This window comes from Coregonus clupeaformis, chromosome 35, assembly GCF_020615455.1.
Source record: "Coregonus clupeaformis isolate EN_2021a chromosome 35, ASM2061545v1, whole genome shotgun sequence".
Lineage (NCBI taxonomy): Eukaryota > Metazoa > Chordata > Actinopteri > Salmoniformes > Salmonidae > Coregonus > Coregonus clupeaformis.
Window position 1 is genome coordinate 20,710,882 of NC_059226.1, and position 24,085 is coordinate 20,734,966.

Here is a 24,085-nt window from a genome sequence, read left to right on the forward strand (position 1 = left end):
CACCAGGGACACATGCTCGGCTCGCGTAGCGGAGTATATTAGAATGTCATCAATATACACCACTAGACCCTGTCCATGCAAATCCCGGAAAATCTTGTCCACAAATGATTGGAAGACTGAAGGAGCATTCATTAAACTGTATGGCATAACGAGGTACTCATAGTGACCCGAGGTGGTACTGAACGCTGTTTTCCACTCATCTCCCTCCCTAATGCGCACCAGGTTGTACGCGCTCCTGAGATCCAATTTTGTGAAGAATCGCGCCCCGTGTAATGACTCCGTCATACTAGCAATCAGAGGCAGAGGATAGCTGTATTTGATTGTAAACTGATTGAGACCACGGTAATCAATACACGGGCGTAAACCCCCATCCTTCTTCTTCACAAAAAAGAAACTTGAGGACGCAGGAGAAGTGGACGATCGTATGTATCCCTGTCTCAGAGATTCGGTGACGTATGTCTCCATAGCTGCCGTCTCCTCCTGAGACAGGGGATACACATGACTACGAGGAAGCGCAGCGCCTACCTGGAGGTCTATCGCACAATCCCCCTGTCGATGAGGTGGTAATTGAGTCGCCTTCTTTTTACAGAAGGCGAGTGCCAAATCGGCATACTCAGGAGGAATGTGCATGGTGGGAATTTGGTTCGGACTTTCCACCGTCGTTGCCCCTACGGAAACACCTACACACCACCCGACACACTGATCAGACCATCCCTTGAGAGCCCTCTGTTGCCATGAAATGTTGGGGTCATGAGATGTTAACCAGGGAAGCCCCAACACCACGGGAAATGCAGGAGAGTCAATCAAATACAACTGTATTATCTCCTCATGGCCCTCCTGCGTCTAAATCTTAAGTGAAGCTGTGACCTCCCTAATCAATCCCGACCCCAAAGGGCGGCTATCTAGGGCATGGATGGGGAAGGGCACATCAACTGGTACAATAGGAATCCCTAACTTATACGTGAACCGGCGATCGATAAAATTCCCAGCTGCGCCTGAATCTACTAGCGCCTTATGCTGGGAATGAGAAGAAACCTTGGGAAACAAAACTCTAATACACATATGTACAACAGAGAGCTCTGGGTGAGTTGGGTGCTTACTCACCTGGTATGACTCATCAGTGCGCGGCCTACTGCTTCGATTCCTAGGAGACCCTCCCCAGCACCGAACCACAGTGTGTCCTCTGCGGCCACAGTTGGTGCAGGGGACGACCTCTCTCCTGGTCTCTCTCCTCGTCTCCCTAGCACCAGCACCCCCGAGCTCCATAGGGCTCGGCTCGGAAGTGCTGGGGGATGGAATGGACGACCCTGACTCCGGACGTCCGCGGGTAGCCAACAGGGTATCTAGGCGAATCGACATGTCCACCAGCTGATCGAAGCTGATGTTGGTGTCCCTGCAGGCCAACTCCCGACGCACGTCCTCCCTCAGGCTGCACCTGTAGTGGTCGATGAGGGCCCTCTCATTCCATCCCGCATTAGCAGCCAGAGTCCAGAAGTCCAGTGCGAACTCCTGCGCGCTCCTCTTCCCCTGTCTGAGGTGGAACAGACGCTCACCCGCCACCTTCCCCTCTGGGGGATGATCGAACACCGCCCTGAAGCGGCGGGTGAACTCTGCATAGTTTACTGTGGCGGCGTCTATTCCCCCCCACTCGGCGTTGGCCCATTCCAGTGCCTAGCCGGACAGACAGGAGATGAGGGCGGACACGCTCTCGTATCCCGAGGGCACCGGGTGGATGGTTGCCAGGTAGAGTTCCACTTGGAGCAGGAAACCCTGACACCCGGCCGCGGTGCCATCATAAGCCCTCGGGAGCGAGAGCCGAATCCCACTGGACTCCGGAGGTGAGGCGATGGGTATCACTGATGGTGGTGGTATCCTTGGAGGAGGTGTGGGCAAACCTCCTCTTTCCCATCGCTCCAAGGTGTTCATCACCCCTTCCATGGCGGTGCCAAGAGCCTGGATCATGGCCGCTTGTTGTGATACACGCTCCTCCAGTGATCCATCTGGCATCGCCGCTCCTGCTGACTCCATGTCGATGTGTGTGATTCTGTCACGCGACGTGTATGCGGTAGAGAAGTCAAATGCAGGACACAGAGCGACTGGCAACGTTCTTTACTGAATACAGTAAAATAAACGTACAAAACAACAAACCTCCAAAACACAGAGGAAAACACAAAGACCCGTGCATACAAGGAATTGCCGGAATGACAAACGAACAATCACACACAAAATAACCAAATGAGAGACAGGGGTTAATATAGGGAAAGCAATCCAACATAATGGGAAACAGGTGAAAACAATAAAGACCAAACAAGACAAACACCGAAACATCGATCGGCAGCAGCTAGTACTCCGGGGACGACGAACGCCGAAGCCTGCCCGAGCAAGGAGGAGGAGCAGCCTCGGCTGAATCCGTGACATTCGGAGTAACTGTCCACAGCTAAAATCAATATGCAAAAATGCTCCAAAATGTTTTTTCAAAAACAATACAAATCAAATAAACTCCTCTGGCATAATTTTGAGGGTATCTGTATTGATAAATAAAATAATGGTGAGGATCCTAAACGTTATTACATTTTTATGCTTGAAAGACCTTTGTCCCTACATTGGGATTTCATTCAATGTCATCCGTTACTCCGCATGACACATATCTCGTTTTTTGTGTTATTAGGACTTAAGCTTTTAGGGAATGTAGTGTATATGTGTATGTTTTATTAATAACATATTTATGTATTTTTATGTGTTAAGGTATATTTTGTCTTTATTTATTACATTGTGAAAAACAAAAATAATGACAACATACTCATTATTATTATTAAATTCAAGTCATCAGCACTTAATTATTATCATAATGTTGTATTAATGCTTTATCAGTACTGTTTTGATGTTGAGGGAATATCTGTCCTTATAGATGCCTCTATCCAACAAAGAGAGGGCTGCACGGTTCAGGACCTGGAAGAACCCAGAACCTCTAGTTAGGGAAGAGTGGCTTTTGAGCAGGAAAGTACGGTATTATAGTTGTCATGCAGTTAAGTGACAAGTGCAGTTCAGTAACCAGCAAACCTGAATTAATACTAAATTCAATTGGGTTCACACTCATTTGCAGTAGGCTAGATCTTTTATCTTCAATACAGCATATGAGTGTCAGACTAAGCTGTTGGCGATTACTCAAAGGTTGTTTACAACAGCATTTAGGAAATATTCATGTAATGGAAGTAATTTTGACTATAGCCTGCACTGTATCTCTGCAATTATATTAGTATTGTGTTTAACTACCGCAGACGTTAGGAGGATGGGAACATAGACCATCGCTCAGTTAGGGAGATGACGACCTCTGCAGCTGAAAAGAGAACAGATAAATGGAGGAAAAACCAGAGGAGTTGAGGGAAACAAATTTGGCAGATTTTCAATCCAAGTTCATCACATTTTGCTGACAATGTTATTCAATCAACATTTTATACTTTTCAATGTTTCAAAATGAATTGATCTTGACTTCATGAATTAGAGTTCTGATATGCCTTTTCTCCATTTACCTTAAAATAAAAAAAAGCTGATTAAAACTGATTGCCAGTGCCTCTCATTTTATATTTAGTTTGTAATAAGTACATATTTGTTGCTGAGACAGTCTTTTAGGATCATCCAATGTGGAATCTCACAGTATGTCATTCGGTATAACGATGCAACAGTCAGACGCTGTAACGCAGGGTTTTCACGTAATATTACATAATTTTGTTTTGTCAAGCTGAGGATACAATAATAATCGTTGCCCCTTTACAGAAAAGCATTTGTAGAAATTCTCCAGTTTTTCTTTTTTCTTTTGAGCGTGACATTTTTGGTGCTAAAATCAACAAATAGAAAAGCTGATTATACAACAAATAGAAAAAAATGTATTATATTAATTATGATGCAATTTAGATTTTCAAAGCAGTACATGTTTGTTGAGATCAAACTATTACTATCTATAAACAGTTGGATGCTAATACTGGTAAATAATCAACTAATTTGAAAATCAATTGTTGTTACACCAATGAATGAATTCATGGGAGAAATAATAAGATTCTAAATGAAAATGCATAGATTTAATTCTCGGTGGCTAAAACTTATTGAAATATATATTCAACACTCAAATGAAGGTAGAAAGAGCTTGAATTAGCATTTTTAACACATTTTGATTTTTTGCCCATTTTTAAATCCTTGTTCGTCATTGACCCAATAACTTGTTTTAATAACCAAGCTCTTGGAAGCTCTGACTAACCTCTCATATTAATGTGTCAAGACTAGCTAGGCAGACTTAATTAGGTGGTATTTTTAGAATAATTATAATTATTGCGAGTGCTACTGTCGTCATAGATACTGTAGCTTCTGACTGCAGGCTTATTGTTTGCACTGTAGATGGGGAGGTTTATCAAAGTAATGTCTCGAGAAGAGACTGTCTGGATGTGAGCATGTCACCCAGACATCTCACATTCACACTGATTTTCTCTTCTGATGCCATCATCCATACAAATGAAATGATAATTTATTCACTAATTAGTACTGTAGAGAATTATCATCAACTGCGCTTGTCAGTCATCTATTTTTAACCCAAGATAAATGGTTCAGAATCCAGAATCACAGCTGCACAGAGTTGCATGCCCTTGTGGGAGTGTCTTTGTTGGTGGATAAAATGATGATGTCATAGGGCCCAAATGTTCGCTTTACTTTTGCACCTGGCGCTAGTGCCTCTTTGTATGCTCTAGTGAAGTATTTTTTCTATGTGGTGCTAATATCAGGGATATTGACTTGCATAGATTTTTTGACAAAAGTGATAGAAAGTTCACATTTGGAGACAGTGGCTCGGTAAAAAAACTAAACAAAGCATGGATTGCTTTCTTACCTTGTCCATAGACCGCTTACAGGGTCAGGAAACCCATATGTCATTTTGTAAGTTGGGTGAACTATCCCTTTAAATGAGGGCTTTATAATCAATTATGAAAGGGCATAACAGGGGCATGCACTTAGAAAGTAAAGGAATTTACTGGAATTTACTCTCCTGTATCTTAGCTGAACATTTGCTGTTAATTTTACAGCTAACTAATGTATTAATTTCCTAGACCACAATGCATTGCAGTCTACAGTAATGAGTCTTTACACTGTATGCAAGAATGATCTGTGTTATCGTGACATCCCCCATTGTCTCACCTCTTGTGAAGCAGAGGTTCTATAGAGCCTGTAGGTCTGATATCTGATTGGAGGTTAACTTTACAGTAATGCTATTGGTCATCAACTCAGATTTTGAATCTAATCATGGTCAAATGGTTATAAAAGGGTCTTAGCTTAATTGTCTCATTCTATTGTTTGTTCCTGATCTGTGCTGGTGAGATACCTACACCCTTTCTTCCTCTCGCCACCCCAGGGACTCTAGGGACATGGCCTTTCAGGCTATTACTGCTCTCTCTCTCTCTCTCTGATCATGCTTAGAATAATGCCTTATAATGCTTATTAATGCTTTGTAACTTAAGCGTTACGCCTTGTATGCGAATCCATTCCTTTTACAGAGTAATTAAATAGACTTGTATTTAGAATTCCATTCTCAGACATTTCTTGATTGCCTAACTGAACTGTAGTCTCTTGCATATTGCTAAATCATCTTATGGAGTCAGATAAACATTTTGATAGGCTAATTGCATAGTCTTATCATGGGTCGCATGTAAGGTATAAATAATACATAATACATTAATACAAAACATTATGAACACCTCCTCTTTCCATGACATAGACCAGGTGTGGACAACTTTGATGGGGGTGGGGGCCACAAAAAATTGGCACTGATCATGAGGGGCCGCAGTGGCTCGTGGCTCTGTGTACTCACATCCTTACACATTAGCTGACATGGGCTAATTGAGTGACTGTTGATGCACAACCACATTTCAAAATTGCACATTGTGTATTCTATTATTCTAACTCACAACAGTAAGTCAAATAGGTCTGCAGGCCTACAAAAGGGGGGCTGCATTGCCCGTGGGCCACCAGTTGCCCATCCCTGATATAGACTGACCAGGTGAATCCAGGTAAAGGCTTTGATCCCTTATTAATGTCACTTGTTAAATCCACTTCAATCAGTGTAGATGAAGGGGAGGACACAGGTTAAAGAATAATTTTTAAGGCTTGAGACATGGATTGTGTATGTGTGCTATTCAGAGGGCGAATGGGCAAGACCAAATATTTAACATTTTTACATTTTACATTTTAGTCATTTTTTATACAGGCCCCCCCATGGGAAACGAACCCACAACCCTGGCGTTGCAAACGCCATGCTCTATCAACTGAGCTACATCCCTGCCGGCCATTCCCTCCCCTACCCTGGACGACGCTGGGCCAATTGTGCGCCGCCCATGAGTCTCCCGGTCGCGGCCGGCTGCGACAGAGCCTGGATTCGAACCAGGATCTCTAGTAGCACAGTTAGCACTGCGATGCAGTGCCTTAGACCACTGCGCCACTCAGGAGCTGTGCCTTTGAACGAGGTATGGTGATAGTGGGTGCTAGGCGCACCAGGGGGTGCAACTCAATATTAGGAAGGTGTTCTTCATGTTTTGTAGACTTAGTGTACTTCAAAAATTAATGTTAGGTTATAGGCAATACTTATAAAAAATGAATTTGATAAGTTAGGTGTAGGCATACTTTCTTCCTCAGTGTTTCTAAATGAAAAGTTATTTATGTAGCTAATGTTTTGTGCGGTGAAGTGTCACTGAGAAGGTCTGAGAATATGCTTATTTACCATCAATGTTATTATATCAGCACAATAAAAAGGATGACAGACATGGACATATAGTTTTCAAATGTTTTTATTTTCTCATCATGTTTCTTTCTTTGTGAAAAGTAAACGATGACATAGAATAATAAATATACATTCATAGATTTGTTCATAATGCAATTAAGGTTCAAGTTAACTTCCATATAAAAATAATAATAATAATAATAGCTAAATGTAAACAAGGTAAAGGCTATATTCTCCATTCGGGAGAGGCAGATTTTACAGCCTGTAGTTGGCAAGAAGAGACTACCTTACTGTAGGTTCTCTAAAGCCACATCACATTTGAGAGTCCTGACTCCACAGGGAAATGTCTGACGGACTGACCATGTCATGCACCCTCTCGGCGTGTCCTGGCATGGTTTGGGATACACCCCCCTTGCTGTCACTGCGCCTTGGGGTGCTGCGTTATCCTGGACTCCGCACTCTGGCGAGAAGCCTGGCGGGTATCATCCCTATCGCTGTATTTCGTAACAATTCTCCTGCATATTGTCAGTAAATTGCTTAGCTGATGGTGCAACTTTGTTTGCTCTGTCCGCCGCCTATAGCTTTCTCTTTTATGTACCTTAAGTCACTGTGCACGCTTGGTCGGCGCGCGAATGGTTCCACAATTCCGTATGCCTCGCAGTCTTTGAATTTTTTATTTCTGAAAGATTTTCTTCTGCTATTTTGCAGCACTTCGCAATACTGTAAGGAAACTTTGCGGTGAGAATCCGGGCTCATCTCGTTGGGCAGTTTAGCCATGGTAAAAAGAGTCTGAAACATCTGGTCGACATTAGTGTTCCGTTTTGCAGAGATCTCATAGTAGGCGCACTGTTCATCACCAACCACCAGCTGCTCAATCTCCTCATTCTGAACCTCCCGGTTAAACTCCCGGTCACACTTGTTCCCGCAGATAACGATCGGGACATCCACGTTCTCCTTGGTTTTGTTTTTCAGGCAGGACTTGGTCTCATAAATTTGACGCTTCAGGCGCTGTACCTCTTGGAAGGAGTCTCTGTTATCCAGACTGAACACCAGGACGAAAACATCACCTGAAAAAGCAAGGGAAGGCACGTTAATATCGCAGCTCAAAAAGTCCATAATTACATAGGCCTAGGCTAAATGTGTACAATACAAGTTTTGCATCGAGCATTATTGCATGCATGATTTTAAAAATCCCATACATTTAATTTCGATGTAGCTGTAATTTCCAGTGTTGCTTTCATTCATATTATTTGTTTTGTTAGTTCAGAGTTAAGCTTACCAGTAAGGATAGAGAGTCTCCTCATAGCGGGGAAGGGATGGTTTCCAGAGGTGTCCAGAATGTCCAACTGGTACGCATCTCCCCGAATGCTGTATAATTTCCTATGAAAGTCCTCGATTGTGGGCGTATACTGGTCCTCGACTTTTTTATTCAGAAATCGAGAGATGATGGCCGTCTTGCCAACTTTTGTAGAGCCCAGAATCACCATCCTGTGGCAATTTTTGGCCGGGATGTTAAACTCGTTCTCGGAAGGCGACATTTTCTTGATCGTGTTTGCAAGCTTTGCGCACCGACGTGGGTCTTTGGTGCGACAGCGAGATGCTGAATTGAACCCCTAATAGTTTAGAGGGATGTTGTGTGTTTGTAAGCGTTGCTGCTTTGCTGAATCAGAGGAGAGCGGGACTGGGTATATATAGGCGATGCTGACCACTCCTCCTAGTCGCGTCATGCATTGCGCGTTGGTCTGAGGGGAGAACGTTTGTGGTTATTATTATGCCCTTGTTCTTGCGTCAGTCTGTCCAGTCCCTATGTATAAGCAGACAGCAATTATATAAACTGGTTTGAGAAAAATACAAAATTATTTGCGTAAAACAATATAAATATTGGCCTAACTAAAAACTCATGCATAGAGAATGCGCAAATTCAACACCATCTTCTTTAACTTCACAGATTTTGCATGTGTTTTTGCTGAGTTCAATTCATACATAAAAATATGTTTACTAACATAATAACCATAATCCAAAAATGTTTTCATAAATAGAAATGCAAAATCATAATATAGTCAATCTCCTCTTTCGGTGGAGACTCAGGGGTTCCAAAAAACGGCATTATCCACCATGGCAATAAAAGGTATTTTGCAAAAGCAATTCCCTCAAACAAGACAAATACTCAATCTGATAGTGTCATTATTTTGGTAGTGATTATTATTATTATGCATTATTGTGTGCAAATAATAACATTATAAATTGTTAGGCTACTACGAAACATAATAGTTAATTTGCATAGGCTTATTTCATGTCAATAGCACATTTCACCGTCAACAAGAAATGAACATACACCGTCCTTCACCTAGTTTCTGTTTCACGAGACGTCTAGTTTGTTGTACGCTGCCATGAAAGCCATCAGCGTATAGCTCGGGCAGCGCAATGATTTCGGCCACGTGTTTGTAGACCACTAGATGGCGCTACGGTATGAAAAGGATGAGATACAGAAGAATAAAAACATTCTGCTGGAACTAGAAAAGGTATTTGTTTTGTCGCAGCAATTGCAGACTGATGCGAACACACCAACGCAGGACCACAGTAAAATGCTTAATATAATCAGCAGGAAATAATTGTGGAAATTAAAAATGACCTCCACCTTAAACAACATATTATATTTGTATCCACAGAAGCTTAATATGTATCCTATCAACCAAGTAATTAGACTACTGAGTCACCAATAATACAAAGGGTTTTGACTCTTGACTCTTTCTCCATGCTTAACTAAAATTAAGGCCACTAAAGCATGTCTGCATTTTCCAAACAATGTGACATCAGATTTTGATAATTTGCTGCACCCTAAACTGCATTAAACCTCAGTCTAGTAGTCCATATGTGACATGGACACCCACTTTATATAACCATTGGATAGCATGGAGACTGACTCTGGCAGTTGAGGAAACTAAAACTAGCTGAACTCACACAGTTTTCACCCAGGTAACACATGATCAGTGCTGAGCTCTGGGTACTTTATATTTGTCTGTGATTTTCTGGGCCCAGCTTTTGAAAAGGTATCTATCCGGATTCAGTCTATCGGATAGGATTAAATGCACATCACATAGAATGAATAGAACAAGTTCCCCATTCAAGTCAATGATTTGTCCGTTCTATTCATTCTATTTTTATGCTGTTAATCCTATTCGATAGGCCAGAGGTCAAGGCAGTGAAACAGTCATCTCACAGAGGGCAGCAGGCCATCTCACAGGGGGCAGCAGGCCATCTCACAGGGGGCAGCAGGCCATCTCACAGGGGGCAGCAGGCCATCTCACAGTGGGCAGCAGGTCATCTCACAGGGGGCAGCAGGCCATCTCACAGAGGACAGCAGGCCATCTCACAGGGGGCAGCAGTCCATCTCACAGGGGGCAGCAGGCCATCTCACAGATGGCAGCAGGCCATCTCACAGGGGGCAGCAGGCCATCTCACAGATGGCAGCAGGCCATCTCACAGGGGGCAGCAGGCCATCTCACAGGGGGCAGCAGGCCATCTCACAGGGGGCAGCAGTCCTCCCAATCAAATGAGTATGGACTCTCCTGCTGTGTTCAGATGGAGGCAGCCTAGAGGTATCTAATAGGGTTATTCTTAAGATAGAGCAGGGGGTTGTTGGTGACTCAGAAGCCATTCAGCACTTTACACACCAACCACCTGGTCTCTGTGTCACCTCCTCAACTTGAATGTGACGCTGGCCGGCCTAATTTAGTGTAGATCATGCACTAATGGAAGATTTATGATTTGTAATTTTAGTAAATCCCTTCATGCACCTGTAAGCAAGGTCTGTTCTATACAATGTTCCCTGTATCCAGCAGGCTTATAAATCAGACATGCTTTTACTGATTAATGGTATAGTGCACTGTGCCACCCTGTGCCCAGCACTGTGGTTTGGTTGGCAAGATTTATGGCAAGGGGAAGTCCCCCTCCTTCCTTCCCAAACTGTAGTCTAAGTTCCTCTTTTGCTTGTATGTGTGTGTGTGTCTGTGTGTGTGTGTGTGTTTGTGTGTGTCACATCAGTACTTAACCGACCAGGTGAACAGGCCATGTGTGTGTGTGACTGTGTGTGACTGTGTGTGTGACTGTGTGTGTGCGTGTGTGTGCGTGTGTGTGTACGTGTGTGTGTCTGTGTGTGAAAGAGTGTCTGTCTGTCTGTCTGTCTGTCTGTGTCTTTCTGTGTACAACCCCCCAGGTGATATTTAACAGTTGTGTCAAACCAGACTACCTTACATTTGCATATCAAATTCTACTCAATAAAGACAATACTTGATAAGTAGATACAACAGAGATGATATTTACAGTGACTTAACTACTGAATAGGTCTTATAACATTTTACAGCACTCAATACATTTTAGGGCACTTATTACATTTGACAGCACTTATAAAATTTTACAGCACTCATTACATTTTACAGCACTTATTATATTTTAAAGCACTTATTACATTTTACAGCACTATTTTCCAAGTCTGCTTTACTAGTATTAACTTTGACCACTTTTTATCTAGCCTGCGAGGGCACATTGAAGCTTTCTGTGATGAAACCGAATCAGATTCCTCTCACCTCGCTGTGACCAGCTCCAACTCTGGGTTTGTGTAACGAGGTCGGGGTGGACAGGTGCTACGGCCCTGTTCATTGGTCGGTAATTAGACCACTGTGTATCCTCTGATGAAGATATACAGAGACACGTGTGGCGTGGTTCTTTAGCCAGACGCTGCTATTAGACTACATGAGGCTGCTGGAACAAATAGATCTGTTCACGTTCTCACCTAGCCCCAAATGAGTAGGCTACTCTTGTCAACCTAGTACTGTTAAACCCTTGTGTACCACATTGACCGTTCTGGTAACCTAGGAAAATAATACTGTTTTTCCCATGTCATTTGTCTGCTTTATGTTTGTCTGTGCTTTCATCAGTTCCATTTTTCATTTCAACTCTGAGTTCCATACAAAGGGCCCTTTTCAAGGTGTCTGGCTTGCTCAGATTGAACTTGGAGTGAACCCCTCCATAATAATACTGTTTTCCCCTATCTCACTTACTTTGAGTACCAAGCCTGCTTTTAGTTTGTCAACACTTTCATCAGTTCTACGCTCATTTCAGTTATGGGTTCCAGACACATTATAAGGCCCTATTATTTAAAAACAGGTTATTTTCAGTATAACAACCCCAAAGTAATGTACCTCATCTACTGAGATACAGCATCTTGGAATTTATGAAAAGTGAGTTTCTTTGAACGCCTGAATTGAACTCGGAGTGAACCCTGTTTCAAATTCTATTATTCATCAAGCTAAGTGTTATTCTGTTTGTAATGCTTTATGTGTAAGGAAAACAACTCTGATCCTTGAGAATTTGCATTAAAGGGGCAATCTGTGATTGCTACATTTATTTTCAGACTTTTGAACTAATGATGTAAACCCAATGATTGTTTAAGAATATAATTTATAAATACCTCATGAGCTTAGTTCAACTGTCATACCCCATCAGAAACCAAAATATAAGCTTGTTTCACTCCTATTTTTGTAAAAAATAAATAATGTATAGCCTACAAACATGGTTAAAACTATAATTGTTATATCATGGATGGTCAGTCCTTGCATCTATAGCTCTGTCAATGAATTTGAGAGTGGTTACATTTCCCCAGCCCCATTCCTTAGCTGTTCACTAAAACAGTGACAAGGTACCCACTTTGTTATTGTTTGAACTGCAGATTGCCCCTTTAATAAGGCATTAATAATCACAACTGAAGTAGTGTACTAAGTGTCACTGGAAGATCATAATGCATCAACATAAAAATGCAATGAATTAAAGCAAGAGCTCAATCTCCATTGGATTGGCTATGGAAAACAGCCATTGACCTAGATATACATTATTTTTTAAAGTGGCTCAATTAAAATGAAACCAGAAAATATCTCCTTTCAGCTAAAGGTCCTTTTCTGTGTTTCGCCACCCCACATCACAGGGAAACCACTGTCTGTCCAGTAACAATATATTATGGCAATAAACCCAATAAGTGGACTGAAATGGTTATAATGATATCTAATGCCACAGAGTAAAAGGGAAGTGCCCTTTTCATCGAAGGGGCTTCCAGGAATGGGTCAAACTAGCCCATATCCAAATAAAATGACTGTTCTATACTCTCGCTTGGCCTATTTAGATAAACTAGGTTAATGCAGCGATGGCCAACATGGCGGGAGGGCAGAAGTACCTTTATATCCTGTTGATTCTGAGATTTAGGTTGAACACAGGTCATTTTAGTCATGGTGGGGAACTTCCAGATCTTTCTGTCCCCAGTCTGTCCACCAATCATCATCTGATATTAAGACGTCTGTCTGCATTTAAAGTTTCTGTCGGTCCCAGTGAGACATTCAGCATGAAACTCCAAAATAATTTGATTCATAAATCTGAAATCAATAACAATATGGTTGGACCTACAAATCCCAGGGCCTATTTGATCTCTAGTGCTGTATAAATGTTGTTATATTCTTCTCAGTAAAGGGAGCGTTTCATTCTGTAGTATTGTTTATCGTGTTAAATTGTTTTACTGGGAGCAAAACAGCCTCATGGAGAGTTGAGTTACTACCAATAATACAATTCAGGGCAAATATTTTTGTTGACAATAGCCTACACATTTATAAATATCCTCTTAATCAAGTGGTATAGAGGGATTATGGAGCTTATGAAGCTGCTTCTTTGGTCAGGTTGAAGTGAGAATGAATGAGACTAAAGAGCGAACAAGAGATCCTTCACCTCCTTGTCTTCTCATCTTGACCTTCACCTTGACCTCTCCACCAACCACCCACCTCGTCCGTTGCACAAAGTGCTTTTGGTTATTTACATTTACATTTACGTCATTTAGCAGACGCTCTTATCCAGAGCGATTTACAGGAGCAATTAGGGTTAATCTCAGTCAAAATTAATATTCATCCCAAGATCTTGACCCATTTTCTACATTCTACATTCATTTGTTCATTATTTTTAGCAATTACTGTTTCATTTGAAATCTGAATCCAAGTCACATTCACGTGATAGTGTATATCTTTGGAATACTGTGAGATTTTCTTTTACAATTATAGGTCCCACACATTTAATTAAATGACCTCTCTCTCTCTCTCTCTCTCTCTCTCTCTCTCTCTCTCTCTCTCTCTCTCTCTCTCTCTCTCTCTGTGTCTCTCTCTCTGTGTCTCTCTCTGTGTGTCTCTCTCTCTCTGTCTCTCTCTCTCTGTGTCTCTGTCTCTCTCTGTCTCTCTCTGTCTCTCTCTGTCTGTCTCTCTCTCTCTCTCTCTCTCTCTCTCTCTCTCTCTCTCTCTCTCTCTCTCTCTCTCTCTCTCTCTCTCTCTCTCTCTCTCTCTCTCTCTCTCTCTCTCTCTCTCTCTCTCTCTCTCTCTCTCTCTCTCTCTCTCTCTCTCTCTCTCTTCCTTTCCCAAGCCTCTGTCCATTTGTCTCCATCCCTCCATCCATTCCTCTATCCTGTTTCACTTTCTGATGACTCTGACATCATAGTTGGTAGCCTGTGTTTATATTTGGAGAGAGAAAGTTGGTTAATTTGATACAAGATGGAGGCTGCCTAATATATATTTTTATTTTATTTTATTTATTTAACCTTTATTTATACAGGTTTTTCTCATTGAGATAAAATCTATTTTTCAAGAGAGACCTGGTCCAACAGCAGCAGGGGGAAGAAAGTTTCAGACAAAACTACTTACATACACTAACACAAGATGGAGGGGATCAGCACTTTGTGGAGGCGAGAATAGAATCTCTGCAATACGAGCATGATTCCCTGCCGACAGGGCACGGTGACATTTAGTATAGCGGGCTGGTCAGCATGAGGCCTGAACAGCCGTGATAGTAGGTTGCAACCGATCAAAACACTACAGATGTAGTTGATTATAGCTAGGTAGGTAAATGTAGGTTTTGGTTTAATAAGAAGGAATGTAAGGACATGCTAAAGCCAGTTACATAAGCACAGAGACTGAGATGAGTTCAGTTAACAACTGACTTTATTATTAATTTGGCTTCATAAAAGAGGTTGATGATTTTCTTCCCTTCTTGATTATAATGTTAAACATCCTTAGGTTGAACAATTTTCTGCTGTGGTTGCTATAAGTACCAGTCTGAGATGTTTGTTTAATATTCATGGCAATGTAGCTTTCTAAAGCCTCTGTCTGTCTATATAGTGACTGAACCAATCTGACAGGAATATTAGTTTTACAGTAGCCTATACGTTAAGGTGTGTGTTTTCCTGATCAATGGCTTTATTCATTTCACTCAGGTTGTTCCATGGACTGTTCTGAGACCAAGTTGTCCTGACACCTATAGAACCCAGCTGGTATAATTTACTGCAAAGTTTCCATATACATGTATGTTAGTGATGTAGTGATGTTCAGAGCCTACTCTGTCACTTCAACCACCCTCCCATCCAACAACATTGATGTGAACCAAAAATAGAAACCGAGCTAGAATATTAAGAAAAATAAAATCACCAGCAACCCACAATTATTCTAGTGAATTGATAGACAGTTTTAATTTAAGCGCATAACTTATTTTCAACAGACTGAAACAAGGAAATGAACAAAGCAATAATCATATATAATTGACACTAATATGAATATTGCATTGGAATAAAGCAGGTTGAATATTGTTCCACATGAAAGTGATGACCTTGGTGCTTAGCACAGATCCATTGACAGATATTCAGTGTGGCAGCATGTGGAGTAAATGACTGTAATCAAACACAGGGGAGAGGAGGCATGGTTATCACAGACAGTACATCAACTTTACTGTCAGTGTCGGAATAACTATAGCAGAAGTTTGGAATGCAGCTTGTAGTTGCATCACGTACAACACATTTTCACACTGCATAAATAATCACTGCCTTCTCATGGACATTGTAAAAATGTCTATGTGGTTATTTTGCATACAGAAGATGTTGGCCACCATTGTACCCAACCCATAAACCCAAGTCATATGACTTTCTTATTAGGAGAGGAGAGCTTAGCCAGCGCTTAGCAACGGCACATGGCAGCCACCATCCAAGTCACTGTCACCATGGAGACAGCCACAGGATGCACTACTTTACTTTGTTTCCGCTGTGGAAACTAATTCAGAAACGAATTCAGAAACTAATTTTGAAAATAATTCAGAAACTAATATGTGTGTAAATCAATTGGTCCTGATCAAGCATAAACAACAGTACAACTATAAAACTCAAATTTGTTCACATTGCTGCTTCTCTCTCTCATTATGGGTTCACATCAGTACCTGTTCATGGCACCAGGAACTTGTGTTGCATAGAAAACCAATAGCAGTGCTCTAGTGCCATAACTCCAACATCTCACAATTTTTTTTTTATTCAACAATCACCAAGACTGGGATTGGTCAATTCATGAGTCATTTTTGATTGCTTTTAAGACTCTATGTACTTTATGAGGCAATGTTTAAGTCAGATCAAACAACTACACATCTCAATACCTTGAACAGCTGATTTGATGTCTAACCTTACCAAACAGTCCCTCGCCACCAGGACTTCAACATGACTGACTGTTTTACTCTATCAACGCTGGTTGATGACTGGCTCAGTATGAGGTTCTCCCACTGAATCTGGGGCAGTGGGGTGATGAATCCTCTGCTCTGTAGCCCTGGGACACTTACTAGCCTGGTAATGACTTGCGGGGGCATTATAACACTTCTCTCCCCCTGCTCATCCATCCATTCACTCTGACCCATTTCTGATTCTAACCTGCTCGTCTGAAGTCAACAGGACATTCACCTGGAAATCCTGCCATGTTCAGATCCGCACAGTGCACATGGAAAATAACTTTGTCAATGCATTATTCATTGGTTATAATTTATGAATAGACTTTGATATTGAAAGGTGTATAAGACAACATGAACAACAGTTTCACAACTCAGTACAACTCAAACCTTAACATGTTGATGACCACCTGCCTTCTGCCACATCAATGTATGTTTACTTTTAATCACAGTGTTTCAACATGGATGTGTTCCCCCATACAAAGCTAAGTAACACAATAACCATGGCTGGCCCTAACTGGGATTTTTTTGCTCCCCCCCAGCAAGGCTCACCCAGCAAGGCTTCATTGTGGCGGAATGGTTCAGTAAATTGCGAGCCAGGCAGGCAGAACTTACTTAATCACATTATGTAAGTGTGCAGAAGGGGCTCTTGTGCTGCTGGTACTAATCTCACAGTGAAAGGGAGCCATGCCCCGACGGTGTGGTGGTGCTGGGTGATGATAGGGTTGAAATGTCTGGTCTGGCCTGGATGGCTCCGTCGAACACAGTGGCTAACCTGTTTTAGTCTCTGTGTTGGGGGATGTGTTGGGGGATGTGTTGGTTTCTGTGTTGGGGGATGTGTTGGGGGATGTGTTGGGTGATGTGTGTGTGTTTGAGTCTGTCTGAGAATTTGCTGAGTGGCAACCTCTAAACCAGGGGTATTTAACCTTTAACCTTTACCCTTTACCCTTAACCCTACGAGGTCCGGAGCCTGATGGATTTCTGTAATTAATTAATAATGAATTGCTCCCACCTTGTGTCTCAGGTCTAAATCAGTCCCTGATTAGAGGGGAACAAATGAAAAAACGCAGTGGAACTGGCTTCCAGGTCCAGAGTTGAGTTTGAGGGCTCTAAACCCACCTGTATGTTCTTATCAACAGGTCAGATTTCATGCATGGAGAATGATGCATGATGAGGACCATGTTTTAGTTGTAAATAGCAGTCATGGCAACTGAAGCCATAGTGACTAAGAGGAGAAAATAAAACATGGTTTTAGCATGAGCATTTCAGAACACATTGCTCTCTATGTCTAAAGAATCTAAGCAGTGATCTCAATGACAGAACAGTGTAAAGCAAATAACATGTTGTGCTTGATATCTCATCTTACCTCTGATCTGAGACCAGCATATTCTCACTGAACCTGAGCCTAGACGGTCAGCGCCACTAAACTCAACCTTGTTGGTGCTTTGTTAACTGCTGAGAGTTCTTGAATTAAGGAAGTTTTCAGTGACCTAAAGTAGTTGCGGGGCATTCTGGGGACTCATGTGCATGCTTCCCACCACAATTGGGACATTTAACTTCCTTATCTTTTCCAACATCATGATAGCCACTCATGTCCAACTGTCTGCAAACATTTGACACATTACCAAATGCTTTACAGTTTTGTATTTTCCCCCGTCTTTCCCAGCAGATTTCACATGTTGATACAAGTTATGGAAGAGAATCTGATGCCATATTCAGTCAGTGACCCATATTGTGTGACCCAGTTTATAGAAAGATAACAGTATCAACGAAATAACTGATTAACGCTTTATGGTGCGTATAAACATGATGTGATGTGTGTGCTTAAACGACTGAAGACAACCTCAGACAGAGTAAGTAGATGGAGTAAGGATACAGATCAGTTCACTCTCAATGAACCAGAGTAGACAGGCAGTCAGACGACCACATCAGTGGGAGCTTGTCTACCCTGAAACAACATTGTCTTGAGTGGAATTACGAGTCTGCAGCAACAAGACGAGTGAATCATCTGTCAAATGTATTACTGGTCATTTTAACCTTATACTGCAGTGGGCTAAATCAGGGTGTCACACCCTGGCTCTGGGACTCTATATGTTGAGCCAGAGTGTGTTAATTATGTTGTGTTTATTTCTATGTTGGCTAGAGTGACTCCCAATCAGAGGCAACGAGTGTCAGCTGTCGTTGGTTGTCTCTGATTGGGAGCCATATTTAAACTGTCTGTTTTCCCTTTGTGTTTATGGGTTTTTGTTCCGTGTTCGGTCATTGTTACCGTGGACTTCACGAGTCGTTTCTTGTTTTGTATCGTGTTTACACTTTAACTAATTAAAGTATGTTCGTCTATCACGCTGCGCCTTGGTCTGTTCAATACGACGATCGTGACAGAAGAACCCACCATGCAACGACCAAGCAGCGTGTCCAGGGGCAGCTCTTGGGCTGGACATGGGAGGAAGCGCCCGGGGAGAAGAGACGGTGGAGGCGCGCCGTGAGAGGAGCAGCGGCGCCAAACGGGTCAACGTCGGACAGGCGAGAGGCAACCCCAGAAAATTTTTAGGGGGGGCACACGGCATGGACGACGGGGCTGACGGAGGCAGAAAAGGGGCGGATCAGAAGGCCACCAGGTTACGGATACACCGCCCTGTACGTCCTGTGCGGATGCCTCACACAGAGTGTGTGAGGGTAGGCATTCAGCCAGGACGGGTTGTGGCCGCTCTTCACTCCAGGTCTCCTATCCGTCTCCACAGCCCGGTTCGGCCTGTCCCTGCTCCACGCACCAAGCCTACGGTGTGCGTCGCCAGCCCAGCCCGGCCTGTCCCTGCTCTACGCACCAAGCCTACGGTGTGCGTCGCCAGCCCAGCCCGGCCTGTCCCTGCTCTACGCACCAAGCCTACGGTGTGCGTCGCCAGCCCAGCCCGGCCTGTCCCTGCTCCACGCACCAAGTCTACGGTGCGCGTCGCCAGCCCGGCCCGGCCTGTTCCTGCCACTCGCACCAAGTATACGGTGCGCGTCGCCAGCCCGGCCCGGCCTGTTCCTGCCACTCGCACCAAGTATACGGTGCGCGTCGCCAGCCCGGCCCGGCCTGTTCCTGCCACTCGCTCCAAGTCTACGGTGCGCGTCGCCAGCCCGGCCCGGCCTGTTCCTGCCACACGCACCAAGTATACGGTGCGCGTCGCCAGCCCGGCCCGGCCTGTTCCTGCCACTCGCACCAAGTATACGGTGCGCGTCGCCAGCCCGGCCCGGCCTGTTCCTGCCACTCGCACCAAGTATACGGTGCGCGCTCGCCAGCCCGGCCCGGCCTGTTCCTGCCACTCGCACCAAGTCTACGGTGCGCGTCGCCAGCCCGGCCCGGCCTGTTCCTGCCACTCGCACCAAGTCTACGGTGCGCGTCGCCAGCCCGGCCCGGCCTGTTCCTGCCACTCGCACTAAGCCAGGGGTGCGAGACGTCAGCCTGGTAAGGCCCGTCCCTCCTCCACGCACCAAGCCAGGGGTGCGAGTCGTCAGCCTGGTAAGGCCTGTTCCTGCTACTCGCACTAAGCCAGGGGTGCGAGTCGTCAGCCTGGTAAGGCCCGTTCCTCCTCCACGCACCAAGCCAGGGGTGCGCGTCGTCAGCCTGGTAAGGCCTGTTCCTCCTCCACGCACCAAGCCAGGGGTGCGCGTCGTCAGCCTGGTAAGGCCCGTTCCTCCTCCACGCACCAAGCCAGGGGTGCGCGTCGTCAGTCCAGCACAACCCGTGCCTGGGTCACCGGTGCCTGGTAAGGTACCGGTCAACTGCTCCACTATGGAGCTGAAGCTAACCGCTCCTGCTAAGTCCAGTCCAGCTCCAGCCAGCGGGGCCAGACTGGACCACCAGGGGCACTATGGGGGGTTTATTGGAGGGTGGGTGGCAAGGCCGGAGCCAGAACCGCCGCCGAGGAGGTATGCCCACCCAGCCCTCCCCTGTTTTGTTCAAGTTGAGGCGCGGTCGCAGTCCGCGCCTTTAGGGGGGGGTACTGTCACACCCTGGCTCTGGGACTCTATATGTTGAGCCAGGGTGTGTTAATTCTGTTGTGTTTATTTCTATGTTGGCTAGAGTGACTCCCAATCAGAGGCAACGAGTGTCAGCTGTCGTTGGTTGTCTCTGATTGGGAGCCATATTTAAACTGTCTGTTTTCCCTTTGTGTTTATGGGTTTTTGTTCCGTGTTCGGTCATTGTTACCGTGGACTTCACGAGTCGTTTCTTGTTTTGTATCGTGTTTACACTTTAACTAATTAAAGTATGTTCGTCTATCACGCTGCGCCTTGGTCTGTTCAATACGACGATCGTGACACAGGGTCACACAGAGTGTTTCTTGGTAGTCTTAAAAAATCTATTTTTAAACAAAAGTATACACCTCACACACATTGTTATGGGTTTAAAAAAAGAAGACACCTGTACATTGATTCGGGGACTTGCTTCCATTCAGCCACTAGAGCATTAGTGAGGTCAGGCACTGATGTTGGACGATTAGGCCTGGCTCGCAGTCGGCATTCCAATTAATACCAAAGGTGTTCGATGGGGTTGAGGTCAGGGCTCTGTGCAGGCCAATCAAGTTCTTCAACACCGATCTCGACAAAGCATTTTTGTATGGACCTCGCTTTGTCATGCTGCAACAGGAAAGGGCCTTCCCCAAACAGTTGCAACAAAGTTGGAAGCACAGAATTGTCTAGAATGTCATTGTACTGTATGCTGTAGTGTTAAGATTTCCCTTCACTGGAACAAAGGGGCCTAGCCCAAACCATGAAAAACAGCCCCAGACCACTATTTTACAGTTGGCACAATGCATTGGGGCATGTAGCATTTCCTGGCATCTGCCAAACCCAGATTGATCCGTCGGACTGCCAGATGGTGAAGCGTGATTCATCACTCCAGAGAACACATTTCCACTGCTCCAGAGTCAGATGGCGGCGAGCTTTACACCACTCCAGCCGACGCTTGGCATTGCACATGGTAATCTTAGGTTTGTGTGCGGCTGCCTGGCCATGGAAACCCATTCCATGAAGCTCCCGACAAACAGTTCTTGTGCTGACGTTGCTTCTAGAGGCAGTTTGGAACTCGGTAGTGAGTGTTGCAACCGAGGACAGACGATTTTTACGTGCTATCCGCTTCAGCACTCGGCGGTCCCGTTCTGTGAGCTTGTGTGGCCTACCACTTCACGGCTGAGCCGTTATTGCTCCTAGATGTTTCCACTTCACAATAACAGCACTTACAGTTGACCGGGGCAGCTCTAGCAGGGCTGAAATTTGACGAACTGACTTGGAAAGGTGGCATCCTATGACGGTGCCACGCTGAAAGTCACTGAGCTCTTCAGTAAGGCCAATGTTTGTCAATGGAGATTGCATGGCTGTGTGCTCGATGTATACACATGTCAGCAACGGGTGTGGCTGAAATAGCCGAATCCACTAACTTGAAGGGGTGTCAGCATGCTTTGTATATATAGTGTATTTAATTTAGAGTTTGCATCCCGATATTACACTTATAAAATACATCACAAAAGACTGAAATATAACATAGAAACACCATATTTTTTATGTTTAATTAATGTTGATTAATTATAAAATTATGAAAAATATTAATAATATTCCACCCATGATGCCACTAGAGGGCAATTTGGTGATTTGACTGTAGGAAAGAGCTACCTCCCTTCTATCGCATCATTAATTGGAGTGTGTGTGTGTGCGTGCGTAGCTATCTGACACGTGCTTGCATGTGTGTGTTTGTGCACGTGTGTGCGTGCATTATCATTGTAGGCTACACCATAACCTTACAGAACGATGTGGCCACAAACACATCATTTCTCAATTTTCTATTGTCTAGCCAGAAATCAAAGCTTAATCTGCTTACTAAAACAACTGGTTCAATCTTGCCCTAATCAGCCATGCATTGTGTGAACTAAGTGTACTGAGCAGTGTAAAGCCGGGATTCAATCCGTAGAGCGCTGTCGACAATGTGCCTTTTACATGTCCGTGCCCCAGTGGAAAAAGAATCCCCATCAAAGTTAGTCTGTTTAAGCTAGAGATATCTGCGTGGAAGGTGGCAGAGCTACAGCGATGTTTGTCAGACCAGGAGACATCCCGAAAATCAGTCTTCTCCCGAAAACATCTGTAGTGTACGTTTGCTCCGCACAAGAGTCACGGGACTCGTCTGATGTCGGTACCGCCAATCTGTGAACTTCTGTCTGTAGCGTCCGAACAGTTTGGGCTACACACTCATATGAACCCACCATAGAAAGGTGAGACTCTCACGAACAAGTACATGCCGGTTGTTTTGCTCTAGGATGATGACAATCCTCAAAAGACTCATCTGAAGGTAGCCCGGTACCAGTTAAAAAAATGAATGGAAGTATACACTGAGTGTAAAAAAATTAGGAACACCTTCCTAATATTGAGTTGCACCCCCTTTTGCCCTCAGAATAGCCTAAATTCTTTGGGGCACGGACTCTACAAGGTGTCGAAAAGCTAGCCATGTTGACTCCAATGCTTCCCACACATACACATGATAAGACACGCACTCTATACACACGTCACATGGATTTTGTATTGTAGATATGTGATAGTAGAGTAGTGGCTTGAGGAAACAGACTTAATGTGTTGTGAAAACTGTTATGAAATGTGGTGTCATGTAATATTTTAAATTGTATATAACTGCCTTAATGTTGCTGGACCCCAGGAAGAGTAGCTGCTGCCTCAGCAAGAACTATTGGGGATCCATAATAAAACCCTGGAAGAGAAGCTGCTGCCTCGGCAGGAACTAATGGGGATCCTTAATAAACCCCAGGAAGAGTAACTGCTTCCTCAGCAGGAACTAATGGGGACCCATAATAAACCCCAGGAAGAGTAGCTGCTGCCTCGGCAGGAACTAATGGGGATCCATAATAAACCCCAGGAAGAGTAGCTGCTTTCTCGGCAGGAACTAATGGGGATCCATAATAAACCACAGGAAGAGTAGCTGCTGCCTCGGCAGGAACTAATGGGGATCCTTAATAAATACAAATACAGTTGTGTCAAGTTGGCTGATAGTGAATCTCTACTGCGAATAGCTAGTTCCACCTCATCCAACAGATGCTCAACTGGATTGAGATCTGGCCTGTCATGTGCGATGTGAATGCGGTAGGCAAAGTCAAACGCAGGACACTGAGCTACTGGAAACGTACTTTACTCAAAAGTAACCAGAGTAAAAACAACCTCCAAACAGGGAGGAAAATAACCCGCACAATAAGCTACTGCCGAATGACGAAAACAATCACACACAATACACAATGAAAGACAGAGGGTTATATAGGGAATACAATACAACATCATTGGGAACAGGTGTACACAATCAAGACCTAACAAGACAAACACCGAAACATAGATCGGTAGCAGCTAGTACTCCGGGGACGACGAACGCCGAAGCCTGCCCGAGCAAGGAGGAGGGGCAGCCTCGGCTGAATCCGTGACATGGCCTCTGCAGTAAGCTGAATTCAATGTTCGTGGAACCATTTCTGGACAATCCTAGTCGATGTGGCATGGGGCATTATCCTGCTGAAAAAATTAATTTGCAGATGGATACACTGCTGCCATGAAGGGATGCACCTGATTGGCAATGATGTTCCTGTGGCATTCAAACGTTGCTCCACTTTTATCAAGGGGCCCAATATGTGCCACGAAAACACACCCCACACCATCACCAGCCTGCAATGTTGACAGTCGGTATGACAGATGCATATACCATTTGGTTTCCTCCATACCCTAGTCCTCCCATCAGCATGAAACAACAGGAAC

General features: G+C 44.1%; 1 protein-coding gene across 1 annotated transcript; it reads right to left on the reverse strand.

The window, feature by feature from the left end:
* Window positions 1–6,902: 6,902 nt before the first annotated feature.
* On the reverse strand, window positions 6,903–8,397 carry LOC121550971 (dexamethasone-induced Ras-related protein 1-like). The gene is made up of 2 exons (XM_041863444.1): window positions 8,034–8,397; window positions 6,903–7,821 (listed from the first exon to the last, which is right to left on the reverse strand). Exons 1-2 carry the CDS (start codon window positions 8,290–8,292, stop codon window positions 7,292–7,294), a joined length of 789 nt encoding a protein of 262 aa, XP_041719378.1. The 5' UTR covers window positions 8,293–8,397; the 3' UTR covers window positions 6,903–7,291.
* Window positions 8,398–24,085: the final 15,688 nt, after the last annotated feature.